General features: G+C 35.5%; 1 protein-coding gene across 1 annotated transcript; it reads left to right on the top strand.

Annotated features, from left to right (window-relative positions):
- The first annotated feature begins 300 nt into the window (after positions 1–300).
- Positions 301–12,750, top strand: LOC111394234 (pre-mRNA-processing protein 40A-like). The gene is made up of 26 exons (XM_023019993.1): positions 301–444; positions 542–859; positions 944–995; positions 1,337–1,407; positions 1,676–1,728; positions 1,831–1,888; positions 2,018–2,355; positions 2,443–2,518; positions 2,624–2,722; positions 2,857–2,925; positions 2,997–3,074; positions 3,201–3,287; positions 3,419–3,453; positions 3,599–3,704; positions 5,093–5,173; positions 5,268–5,360; positions 5,462–5,515; positions 5,612–5,728; positions 5,810–5,908; positions 8,498–8,545; positions 8,622–8,714; positions 10,471–10,578; positions 10,678–10,730; positions 11,028–11,130; positions 11,616–11,894; positions 12,344–12,750. The coding sequence occupies exons 1-26, from the start codon at positions 358–360 to the stop codon at positions 12,467–12,469; spliced, it is 2,781 nt and encodes a 926-aa protein (XP_022875761.1). The 5' UTR covers positions 301–357; the 3' UTR covers positions 12,470–12,750.
- Positions 12,751–13,339: the final 589 nt, after the last annotated feature.

The raw sequence follows: 13,339 nt of genomic DNA, 5'->3' as shown, positions 1-13,339 counted from the left end.
AACATTGTAAAGAGCCACTCAATAACGTCATCTTTGGGCTTCTCCTGGAATTTGCAATTGAGGCATATAAGCACACAATACATGTTATCTTTCCTTCTTTTGGAACTGAATTTTGTGATATCTTGTTCTTTTAGCATTGCATCATGGTTATAACTTCCTACTTATTTTTCTTATGTTCCTGCTTACAGTCTCAATTTTTTGACGTTTCCTTATAGTTGTTTTTCTCAACTCATTCTGTGAATTCCATAGTTAAGTCAGAGTATCTCCATCACACACACTAAGAGAAATTTGTTTTTGTGATTTATGAATAATTATGAACTTATATAGCCTTTGGATGTTCTGTGGTTTTCTGTTTATATGGATGTTGGTGAAAAGCCATTTCGGCCTCGTATGATCAGTCCTATTGGTCCTACCCCAAGTCCTGTGCCGCCCATCTCAATGCAAGTAAGGTTTATCTGCTTCTAATTCTTTTGAGGTCATATATAAAGATTTAGCATTAGAATCTAAACAAACAATTCTGCTAAACACACTATTGTTTCAGTTTCGACCGGTGGTTCCACCACCACCACAGCCATATCTTCCAGTGCCATCTCAACAGTTTCAGCCCGTTGGACTTTCAAACGTGGGGATGCCCTCTCACCCTTCACATAGCCAGTTCCCTCAACCAGTGCCACCACCACCTGAAAGACCTGGGCTGGGAGGACATGTCCTGCCACAACCACAGCCAATTCCGCCACCAAATTTCCAGCCAAATAATTTTACGTCTGTCCCGCCACAGCATCAGCATCATGTGCCGATTTCAAGTAATTTTATGCCTAATTTTGGTGGCCCCAGGATCCCCCTTTCTTCTTCATACAATGTAAGATTCTTCAAGAGCCAATATAGTTCTTTGGCCCAGTTTACAATATATTGCCCCTTAACATTTTTAACTTCATAATAATAGTTATCCTCATCATCTTCTGGCTCACAACTCCCGTGTGTTTTGATCTGTAATGGTTTGCTCTAAGATTCAAATCAATTTTTGTTTGATACTGCCAGTTGTTATTGAGCCATATTATTCTAAGCGGTTTGTCTTATAAAAAATAAAAAATAAAATTATAAGCGGTTTGTCTTCTCTAGTGGGTCCGTAACTTTGTCAGCCCACCTTCCCTTACGAGTTTGCAACTTTGTCTAAAACAACAGGAAAAAGATAGTGATTGTATCTCAGTTATTTTTATTAGTTTCAATTATGCATTAGATGTAAGCAAAAAAGTTTCCATGATGTAACTTCTTTGATGCACAGACGATTTTATTATTTAGGTGTTAGTTTCCATGATGTGACTTCTTTGTTGTGCAGACCATTTTAAAAGCATATTATTTAGAGGGCAGATATTATCAGTTGCTTTGTTTTATTATACATGGACTTGGGTGCGGATGTCATATGCAAGTATGCCTCATACTGATTCATTGAATACCATATTTAATGAAGAAGACAAGTAAAAAATATGAACCTTATCTTTGTGAAGCTCTTATAAATTGTTGTCATCCTCCCCTCCCTTCCCTCCTCTCATTTCCTCTCTAGTCATGGAATACAAGTCCTTTCCTTGGCATTTGAAGCTTAGGAAATGACTAATTTTCATTTTTGGACTTCTTTTTTCACTTGCCACTTAATTAGTTTGTATTTGTATTATGACAGAGGGCAGATGCATCTACTGACTGGAGAGAATTCACAACTCCTGAGGGAAGAAAGTGGGTAAATTAGTGTTTTGTTTAATAGGTTAAATTGTTTATAGTGCAGTTTTCGAAGCCATGAACAATCACTCATCCTCTTTGTGTTTATGAATATTACAGGTTTTACTATAATAATGTTACCAAAAAATCAAAATGGGCAATTCCAGATGAACTACAGGTAGCTTAAGGCCAACAAGCCTAATAGTAGTCATATAATAGTACCAAAAAAGAAAAAAGAAAAAAAAAAAAGACGTACCATCCCTTTTTGGAGGTTTATCTGATCTTGATTTGTATACATGAATGACAGTTGGCTCGAAAAAGAGCAAAAGTGGATTCATATGAAGGAACACCAACAGTAAAGGATGTAAATTCTAATTCTTCAGCTGATGTAGCTGTTTCTGGGGTCAAAGCATCAAACCACAATGCAAATAATTCACCTTTCCCAGCTGATAATGTTGAATCAATTCCAATTCCAGTTTCACTTGCAGTTAATCCACAATGCCCAGTGACTTCTGGGTCATCAGGCATACCTCTGGAATTTGCTTCTGAGAAAGCAGATGCAACTGGACTGCAAACGACTTCTGAGGCTACAACAGTAACTGCTGTCTCTGACACAGCTGTGACTACTCAGGCCAACACGCCAATGTATTGAATGTTTTTGTTTTGTATATTGTGGACATTATATTATTGTAATTAGCAGTAATCTTAGTTTACTTTCAATGATCCTTGCAGTAGAACCTCTGATAATACGCCATCTCAGGATGCTCCAACTTCTACTGCAGATGCAACTTCTCCAGGGAACATAGAGGTGCATCCTGGCTTTTTTTCTTGTTATGTTTATATAAAACAGTAGGCAGATGCATTCGTGCCATGTATAATCTACTGCAAACTAATCTGCTAGAAGCATTTACAGGAAGCAATGGAAAGTGAAGGAATTTCTGGAAGTGGAAGCATTAATGTACCAGAAGAGAAAAATGAAGAGCAGGGACCTATAGTCTATGAAAGTAAACTGGTAACGTAGATTAGTTCTATTTCTTTTTGTATAATTAGTTCTTTGAATTTGATTGGGAAATCTAGTTGGAGATGGCATGAACAGTTAGGATAAGTACTCACAAAAATTCCTTCCTTTCTGGGTTTTTTCTTCAGGAGGCGAAGAATGCATTTAAAGTTCTTCTGGAAACAGCAAATGTTGGGCCTGACTGGACTTGGGATCAGGTTTGCTGCTTCCCATGTACATATTTATTGATTAAGTAAAACTTTTTTACACGATTAATGAATTCAATCAGGCCATGAGAGCAATAATAAATGATCGAAGATATGGTGCTCTAAGAACCCTTGGAGAGCGAAAACAAGCTTTCAATGAGGTAAAGCTCCTGCTCAGTACCCCTCTTCAATGGAATTAAATTTCTGCTTGTAATTTGTTGATCATCGATTGTTCAACTGGTATTCATTCTGGTGCTTGATTAAGAATATTTGTGATCTATGTTCAGTTTATGGGACAGAAGAAAAAACAGGAAGCTGAAGAGAGGCGTGCTAGGCAGAAAAAAGCACGGGAAGATTTCAAAAAAATGTTAGAAGTACGTTAAATTGCTGCTGCATACTATTATTATTGTTATTATTTTCTTTTTTGTGAGCTTCTGAATGAATTTCACACACAAGGAATTTCTAATTTTCTTAAATAATTTATTTGCTTCCCTTTTGTTTACAGGAGTCTAAAGATCTGACATCATCAATAAGATGGAGGTCCTTCTTCTTCCCCCTTTTCTTATTGTTGCTGTTGAATATCAGATGATAATGTTTTGTTAGAATATTTGATGTTTAGTGAGGTCTGCATTTTACATGTTTTAACATGTTGACAATCTTATTGAAGTGTTCATAATTCTCGCAGCAAAGCAATATCTATTTTCGAAAATGATGAACGTTTCAAAGCTGTTGAACGAGCTAAGGATCGTGAGGACCTCCTTAAAGACTTTATGGAGGAACTTGGGAAAAAGGTAGTGGATATTGAGGGGAAAAGCTGGCCTGGATATGCTTGGATATTGAATTTCAGTGTTCAATTTCATTTTGTTGAACTGGTCTGCTTCCTTCATTTGTTGCAAAAATCACACAAAATATTGGCTTTTGAACCAAAATTTCTTAAAATTTTTGAAAGACCTTGGAGATGATACTCAATTTCTTATTAAAAAAAATGTTTTTTTCTAAATGATACACGTTTTTTTCGTTCTTATTGATACGATTTTTAAAACGTGGATAATAAATGTACATGTAATATTTCATTTATCACATAAAATATTGGCTTTTGAACCAAAATTTCTTAAAATTTTCAAAAGATCTTGGAGATGCTACTCAATTTCTTATAAAAAATGTTTGTTTGTTTGTTTGTTTTTTTTTTTTTTTTTTCTCTCTCTCTAAATGATACACGTTTTTTTGGTTCTTATTGATATGATTTTTAAAACGTGGATAATAAATGTACATGTAATTTTTCATTTCTCTTATACTGGGGATGGCATTTTTATTCAAATTGAACTGGGTTGCTATTTTTCCCTCTGCTTTATCCTAGAAGAGGGAAATTTATTCCCTGCTGGGGTTTGGGGGTGGAGGTTGGGGAATTTAATTACTACTACTGCCTGTGCTGGTTAAATTCCAATTTAAACCTATCTTGCTTGAGACTCTAGACAATTTAATCAGATAATTGCACATGCCTTTCCCACCTGCCACCAACCTGTCCCCCCTGCAGCCCCACCACCACCACTGTAGTCACTCCTACCCGCACCACTACAACCCTGTACCACAACTGACTGCAACAACTTGGAATCTCACTACCACAAGTCCAGCATCAGAGGGCCCAGCATCTGAAGAAATGAAATGCCGAACCCCCAATCGAATCCTTGAGCGAATCTTGCCTCAAATGAAATTTCAAAATAAAGAAAAATAGAAAAATTAGTCCCCAATTTTCATTTTCAGATTTCCCACTCTGTCTGTCTTCAATAAATCAGCACAAACTGACCCAATATCAAGAAATCACCACAATTTTGTAATAAAGGGTCTGCCCAATGATCATATATATAATTCAACTGCGGTGGGGGTGAGATGCCTGCTGCTGGGGTTTTGGTGGTAGGGAGGTTGGAGGCTGCAGGTTGGGGGGACTTCCAGGGTTGGAGAGAGAGATTAATATTTTTTTTCTCTCTTTGCCTTTCAATTATGTGCATGCAATTTATCTAGATTTGATCCATGGGAGGTACCGACAGCTGATGACCAAAGACGAGTACTTCTTGTTTGTGGGCATTTGTTTAAAAAAGTGACCGCTTTTGGTTGCATCACAAATTTATTTACGCTTTGAAAAACCTGTTTCTTTCTTTTCTCGTATTGCAATTTTGGTTAGGAGCGGGCTAAGGCTTTGGAGGAGCACAAACACCATAGAGTTGAATATATAGAATTTTTGAAATCGTGCGACTTTATCAAGGTATCTTTTGTTGAGGGATTCTAACTTTCTTGTAAGTCCTCAAATTTTTCATATGAAGATCATAGTTTTGCTTATGGATTACCTTTCTGTTCAGGCAAGCAGCCAGTGGCGAAAAGTTCAAGATCGCTTAGAAGCTGATGAAAGATGCTCTCGCCTTGAAAAAATTGAACGCTTGGAAATTTTTCAAGTATTAGTTGTTCTTTTAATTCTGTTAACTGTATTTAACTGTCGTTTCACTATTACTGTGATCATATTTGTAATTACTGTAATTGGACTGGCATGTGTCAGGAATACATACGTGATTTAGAGAAAGAAGAGGAGGAACAAAGAAAATTACGAATGGTAACTTAGTGAGATTTTTCTGTGGTTCTAACGAAATTTCTTTTGAGTTTGGTTCTTCATACTCACCTCTCTCTTGTGCACTTATGCTAAAACTAGGAGGAAATGAGGAAGGCAGAGCGAAAAAATCGTGATGAATTCCGGAAGCTGATGCATGAGCATGTTGCTAATGGCATACTCTCCGCCAAAACTCATTGGCGTGACTATTGCATAAAGGTTATTTTTGTTTTTCTCACGGGAACTGTTTGGACATAGAAGTTGCTGTACATTGTATCTGAACTTACATCATGGTTTCAGGTTAAAGATTCACCTGCATATCTGGAGGTCTCTTCAAATACCTCTGGCTCTACAGCTAAAGATCTATTCGAAGATGTCATAGAGGACCTTGGAAAGCAGGTACACAAAGTTATCTATTTCATCTAACTGTTGGCTATATGGATATGTTTCTTGAAAGTTAAGTATTCATCTAACCTATGGTGTATAGAGGCTGGGAACATGTTATCTTGATTCCTGGTTGATGATCTCCTTACCATGTTGCTGAAATTTGATTTTCACCTATCAGTTACTCAGAAGCTCAAGCTCTACATAGCTCGTTATGAACTCACTTTTACTGGTGGCATTTTATATGTTGGAAAATTATGTGCTACAGGAACGTATTGCTTGCGTTTAGGGCTACAGATGGCCAATACTTTCACATAGTTTTTCTTATTTCAAATTAAAATATGTTTGAAATATGCCAAATGTGGATTCATGTTGGTGCAGCAATGTCAGTCATGCCCAACTTGGATGGCAAAGTATAGAACTGCCTACTACTTCAAAAATGATGCTCGACTTTAATTGCAACTCCAAGTAGTAAAAACCTCCCCCTCTCTACCAATTCAATCATCAGCTTGGTTAGATTGTCATTTATGAGGGGTTACTTGAGATGCATGAGAAGCAAAAGACAGAGAGGCATCAGTGGTAGCAATCTGAGCAGATTTCTTCTTTTCAACTTGCTTATCTTTTAACCACTCCAGATCATTATGTAGTTTCCAACAAATATCAATTGTGCGTGTAGTGTTGTGGTAGTGCCCTAGTAGGTGCAGGCTTATAGAAGGGGCTAAACTAGCTGGTCGTGATCTATTCTTCAGGATAGCCAAAGTTGAAGTCTCAGAGATAGCATACGCCCCTATAGGAACTTGCCTCAGTAAATAGGTCTCTTCGAGACTTGGTAGAGGAGAGGTAGCCAGAATTCGACTACTAACTTGATCCAAGTTGTGGTCAAGGGCTGCCCGAAACATTAATACCTGATCTTCAGCAATACACTTTCTTTGTTTCTCAATATCGGCTGCAGAAGTTATGTTATAATTAAGTTCATTGTAGTTTTCAGCAGGAGGCCGACCACATTGATGCAGTTGGAAACACTATATCAATTCCTATACTTGTAAAGAGTAAGAAACATCAAGATAGCTCCTCTTTACTGTATCCCAAACTTTTTTAGTCATGCTGCACTCAAATGTGATATCATGAATAAAGCTAAGCTGCACATAGACAGATGGGAGTTCATAGAATATAAGAGAGAGGGAAAGAGAAATACTTTAAATGGGAAAAATATTATGAGGATAATATGAATGTAAGCTAAGCTGAACACAGAAAGACGAGAGTTCATAGCTGAAGGATGCTTTCTAGTTAGAAAAAGCAAACTTTTACATGTTACAATTATGTTGGGAGTTTTCAAATTACTCATCTTCAGCAAAATACCAAGCGCTGCCAATTGATGGCAGCGTTTTCCTTTGGACAGGAGCTTTATTAGGTCTACATAAAATATGCCCCAACTTTATGACGTACTTTTTATTTTTTTCTATTATCTATTCTAGTATGGCCACATGTCCCTATTAACATCCTGATGTTTGCTGTCCTTCTCATTGACATTTTTCCTTCTAATGCCCCGATATTTAGTACCATAGCACACAGCAGATTAAATAACCGCTATACATAACTTTCCTTTTAACCTTATAAGTAACCTCATATCACATAGTATCCTTCTAGTACTTTTCCACTTTGTCTAACCAACTGTAATCCTATACATTGCATCCTCTTCAAGTCTTCCTTTAGTGTTAATAATTGAACCTTGATACTTAAAACACTTACCATTTAGGACGATATGATTCTCTACTTGACTCCACTATTGTTCTTATCCGCAAGACCAAAGAAGCCTCTGTCTTTCATCTTAGTTCAACTTAACTTAAAACCTTTAGTTTTCTTAGTATTTGCTCAAAGTTCTAACTTACAAGTTATAACCCTCCTTGTCTCACAAACTAAAAGTATGTCATTATGAATAGCATGCTCCGAGAAATCTCACTGAGTCTCATAAGCTCATCTATAACTAAAAGTTAAAGTATAATAATTTAATGATACAGCAGAAAAATATAAGATAAAAGATAATTACTCGATTTGTTTGCAAACAATTTGTAATAAAAATATTCATATTTGATCTGCTTTATGTGTTCTGTAATGTTATGGTCAATAGATTTAATCCTTCATTAAATTTCTGGATACATGATCTCTTTATATTATTCTGCATGGATCTGGTTAATAGAATCTACTCGATCAGTATCTGGATGGACGGATGAACTTTGTCCTCACCCTGTCTATCGTAGACTAAGGAAGTATATTCCACCAAGTGAAATTAATTCTCTATGTATGTGTGCACTGACACTGGTTCTCGTTCCCATTATTTGTGGATTGAAAGAATATCTTTTAGTACTAGTTTCATATGTATAGATGTAATGACAACTCACGCAATACATCTTTTGAATATCAATTACCCCACGTGCATCTTTAAGTTATTATGCTTTGATTGCTGAGGGTACCCTCCTTTGGAAGGAGGCCATGCAGTATATTTAGCCAAAGGATTAGTTATTCTTGCTTTTCTTTCATTCTTTTATCGTTTAGTTGTTGATACATGCCATGCATACTTAACTTTCATTTTCACATCAATTGCAGTACGATGATGATAAGTTGCAGATAAAAGATGAAATAAAGATGAAAAAGGTACTTGTTGTCATCCTTTTATCCTTATGTGGTGCCTTTTTTTTCAATCAATATGCCCAATATTTCCTTCTTTCAGATTTCCTTGTCATCCACCTCGACTCTTGAAGACTTCAAGGCTGCAATTCTTGAGGACATTAGCTCGCCAGGAATATCAGATATTAACTTACGGGTATGCAAGTTATGCATTAGGAGATATTCTGTCATTGAAGGACATTTTCAAACAGAATGCCCTTTTCAAAAATTAATAAAATAAAAAAATTGACCTATGCAAAATCCCAGAGAAATATGCTTCAATCTTCGTCTTAGTGCAAACAGTTTCTTCCACCAACTGGTGAAAGTAGGAGAGTCGGAGGTTTTCTTCTTATTCTAAATCCTTTGGGTGAATAATGAAGATTTAAATCACATATGACATATGTTGAGGAAATATCTACTGTTAAGTGCTTAGTTTAAGTTCTAGTTTGTTCAAACTCATTTGCATTATATGTTTTGTTGCATTGACAAATTGTCAATCACAGTTTATTTAACCTTCTTTGGACTCCATTTTAATGAGGTTTTAGGGGAGAATGTATTTTGGAATAGTGATTTTCTGGATTATTCTGCATAAATGTCCAGAATTTACCCTCCCGATGAACTCCATTTCTACCATATTTTTGTGTTTAGTTTCATCACTTGGGAGGATTGGACTTGTAAGGGAGGGGATACCTCCATTACATGTGGAGGTAGGTTGTCCCTTAAAGAAAGTTGAAATTTGTTTCCTTTTACTTGGAGGTTTAGCCTGGCCTGCCTCCAGTATTTTACGTCTGATTCTGTTTTAATTACCTCTCATCGTTGCGAAGATGAGAATTCTTAGTACAAACTAATTCGTAGCTTCTAGATTGTCTTTTATTGAATTCAGTTTTCTGTTTTAAATCTAAAGAGAGGTTATTAGAGTTTCGGGTCTTTCCAGAGCCAAGTCAACTATTTCCCACCTTTTTCTTCCTTTCTTTTTTCGTTGATTTTTAAAAATTAATACACACACACACACACACTTACATACATACATATATATATACATATATATATATGTGTTTATATATATATATATATATATGTATATATATATATCTTTATTTTGTAATGCGTATTGAATTCAGTTTTCTGTTTTAAATCTAAAGAGAGGTTATTAGAGTTTCGGGTCTTTCCAGAGCCAAGTCAACTATTTCCCAGCTTTTTCTTCCTTTCTTTTTTCGTTGATTTTTAAAAATTAATACACACACACACCCACTGCCTGTCTCCTGCCAAAAATGATATGTGACAATGCTCAGGCTGGGCAGTAATTATATTCTGATCATATAATGAGTTTCTCCACCGGTAAAAAAACAGTTGAAACAGTTCATTTTTAAAATTGAATCAGCTGGAGTAACTATTCAACATTTATGCTGTTGATGAAAGATACTTTGTTTATCAATAGTTGTTCTGAATCCTCGTTTTTTTTTTCTTCTGTGTGTTTCTTCTCATGCTACATTGCTCTCGATATCGAGCTATGTAGAAGGTAAGTCAATGGGAAGAACCTCTAAACCGGAGTATAAATCTTAAAATCCCATCAATCTTTACTGTCAGGCGACGCCAGTAGGGGTACTTTCTTATGGTTCTTCCTGCTAGGCATGTGCTACTGTGCTCAGTTAGCTCCCCTTGGTGATTTTCTACCTCTTGGCATACGGGCTACTCTTCTGTATCATTTTAGGCAATTTGATGTAGTAATTGAATGATTTAATTTGACACTGATCTTAAATTAAATTATAAATCAACTAATCCTTGAATTACTCTTTATAATCTGAACCTGGTTAACATCTTGCTTGCCTTGCATATATTCCTACTTTTACATTTATTTTGATTTCCATTGTTTGCGTCTTTGCAAAGCTAATGTGTGCATTGCCTCGTGACAGCTTATATTTGATGAATTACTAGAAAGAGCCAAGGAGAAAGAGGAAAAAGAAGCTAAAAAGCGTAAACGTCTAGCAGACGATTTATATGATTTTTTATATTCTTCAAAGGTATATGAAGCTGTTTTTGATTTTCAATACAAATTCTTCCATTTCACAAATTTATTAATTCTTTATCTTTAATATAATTATTTTTTTGTGATTAAGCAGGAAATTACTGCATCTTCAAGATGGGAGGATTGCAAATCACTCGTTGAAGATAGGTAAAGGCATTTCAACAATTATTTTAAGGATCTCTACAATATTTATCTGTAACACAAATATAGGTCATTATTACAAAGCTCTGTAATGGTTTCAGACTTTCTTTCCTTTTTCCTTCCCTGTAATGTGATTATTAATGATGAGACATCGTTGTACATTTGCTTAAAATTTCACAGATGGAGGTTGCATTGTAAGTTACAATTAATGTGTATCTGCTTCATATGCTTTTATGGTTTTGAGCTCCCCCGTTTCCTCCCTAAAGCTTCAACCTACGAGTCTGATCTGTATGCTGTCGATAGGTTCACAGGTGATGAAGGCTTTTTCCAGGAAATCTTTGATGAAGTGATAGCAGAACTGAAAGAGAAGTCAAAAGAGAAGGAGCGGAAGCGGAAGGAGGAAAAGGTATTAAATGACCCCCTATGGAATCACTAGTAGTACATTTCAAACTTTCCGTTGCATCAATTTGGTCTTGGAAGAATTTCTGATCTATTTATCTTCAATTATACAACTAGGTTGTATTTGGCACAGTGGACTAGAGTAGATGGTACTACATATTAGGGTGGATAGTATTCTTTAGTTTTTCATTAAAAAGAAAGTTATTTGCACCTTCTTCAGCTAACCAAATTAAATAATACGGGGGAAGAGATGCATTTGGGCCCACTATTTTAAATGAAAACTTGGGAATACTGTCCAACTTTATCCACCCCTTGATAGTATCCACCTAGTACCATCTCCTCTAAATAATGTTATGCTTTATTCCCTTGTACAGTCTAATCCGGTGCACCAAGTGCAATCTTAAGTTTCAAAATGGAAAAATAATGTCAATATTAGGATTTTTAATATTGAACTGATCATTCAATTCAAGGACCAAAATGTATTGTTTGCAGGCCAAAAAGGAAAAAGAGAGAAAGGACAAGGAGAAGCGGAAGGAAAGGGAGAAGAAAAGTAGAGAGAAAGGAGTTGATAACAGAAAGGTGAGAGATAGAGTTAAGAAAGATGGAACAGAAAGTGATGAAAGTGAGTCTTACAGTTTGGAAGAGCGTAGAAGGTCAGGAAGAGACAAAGATAAGAAACATGGGAAGCGGCATAGGGATTCTTTTGATGACAATGAGAAAGACTGGTTTAATCCCCACAGACGTAGTGTCGAGCACAAAAAATCAAAGCAGGTATCATGCTATTGACTTTGAATATACACAAGTTGTGGAACTGATCTCTTTTAGGCCTGTTTGATCCACATTATTTGGAAAAAATACATTATTAAACAGTGATTTGACATCGTTCAACCACACATTTTTCAATAAAATACTATTACATGCAAATGAAGAACTTTTTCTTATTTTTTAACGACAAATTTCCCATCATTACACTATTCAAAAATGCATTTTTATGAAAATAATGTGGCTCAAACAAGGGCTTAATCTTTTAAATCCAGTCTTTTGGTTTGGTTAATTTTTTCTTGAATCATAGTTTTACATTGTGTGTCACCCCCTTTGTTTGTGATTTTTCTTTAAGTATGAATGAATACTCCACCTTTGTGTGATGGTAGGAAAAAGGAATTTTTCTTTTTATATGTATACGTATTTTCGTTCTAAAGAGACTATTTTCTTTTACGCAGACTTCAGACACAGATTCCGAGAGCCAACACAAAAGACACAGGAGGGATCGGAAACATTCTTATAGGAGTAGTGATGCCGAGGAGCACAAGGAGATGGAGCTTGGTGAGGATGGAGAAGTTCGGTAAATGTTTTTGTGCTAGTACCTCCATATGCTTCCTTGCACCATGTGAGTCTCTTCGCCTGTTGATATACTTGGATTATGGTGGCAACAAATTTTGCTTTGTTCCAAATTCTGTCTTGTAACTGGTAGAGCACAAATTTAATTATCTGGATAATGGTAATAACTTGTTAATTAAACCCGTTTAGTCATGTTTGGTATCTGAGGTTTTGTAACATTAAACTCATTTAACGTTTTATATTCGATAACTGTATCAATTTTATGAAAGTTTACATTACATAGTTCATATTTGTTGCGTGTTTATGCATATTGTTTGTCTATAACTTTGCTGAATAATGTTACTAGTAGATAATGAAGTTACATAATGATTTACATACAGATGGTTTGTTAAAAAAAGAGTGGGGAGTTATTTTTTTTTATATAGTTTGCGATAATTTGATTCAATCATATCGTACTACGTCATGTAAATCACTGTGTACAAATAGCACCATCGATCTTTGCTATATGTACAGGGAAAATCCCCCTTAACATATGTCAACACTGCATCTGTAAATTTTCAATGTGCAAGTAATTTAATTCATTATAATTTATAAACAGGCCCCTTCCTAATCTTCAATTAGATGCAAGTCAGTAATTTAGTTGATTCAGATACATTTTTGTTAAGAAGTTAAAATATTGTCAATTGTACAGTTTAGACTTGTCCGAAGCGTACCAAAACACATCCTTAGTGTCACATTTTCCTTCTTCCTACTATATGTTGATTAGATTATATGAAATTCCTTTCTCCTCTACATTGTTTGAATGGTCCCTAACATTTGATTCTTAGAACGATCATCTTCGAGAGCATCTTCAATGTTAATGTAAAATTGAAATCACA

Source organism: Olea europaea, chromosome 5, assembly GCF_002742605.1.
Source record: "Olea europaea var. sylvestris chromosome 5, O_europaea_v1, whole genome shotgun sequence".
Taxonomy (NCBI): Eukaryota; Viridiplantae; Streptophyta; class Magnoliopsida; order Lamiales; family Oleaceae; genus Olea; species Olea europaea.
Note: the sequence above shows the minus strand (reverse complement) of the source record. Positions and strands in the feature narration are given on the sequence as shown.

Coding starts and splice junctions, on each gene's coding strand:
- LOC111394234 (XM_023019993.1), top strand. CDS start 358: ATGGATGTTGGTGAAAAGCCATTTCGGCCTCGTATGATCAGTCCTATT. Junction 5,361..5,461: donor AACGCTTGGAAATTTTTCAA/GTATTAGTTGTT, acceptor GGCATGTGTCAG/GAATACATACGTGATTTAGA. Junction 5,909..8,497: donor TAGAGGACCTTGGAAAGCAG/GTACACAAAGTT, acceptor CATCAATTGCAG/TACGATGATGATAAGTTGCA.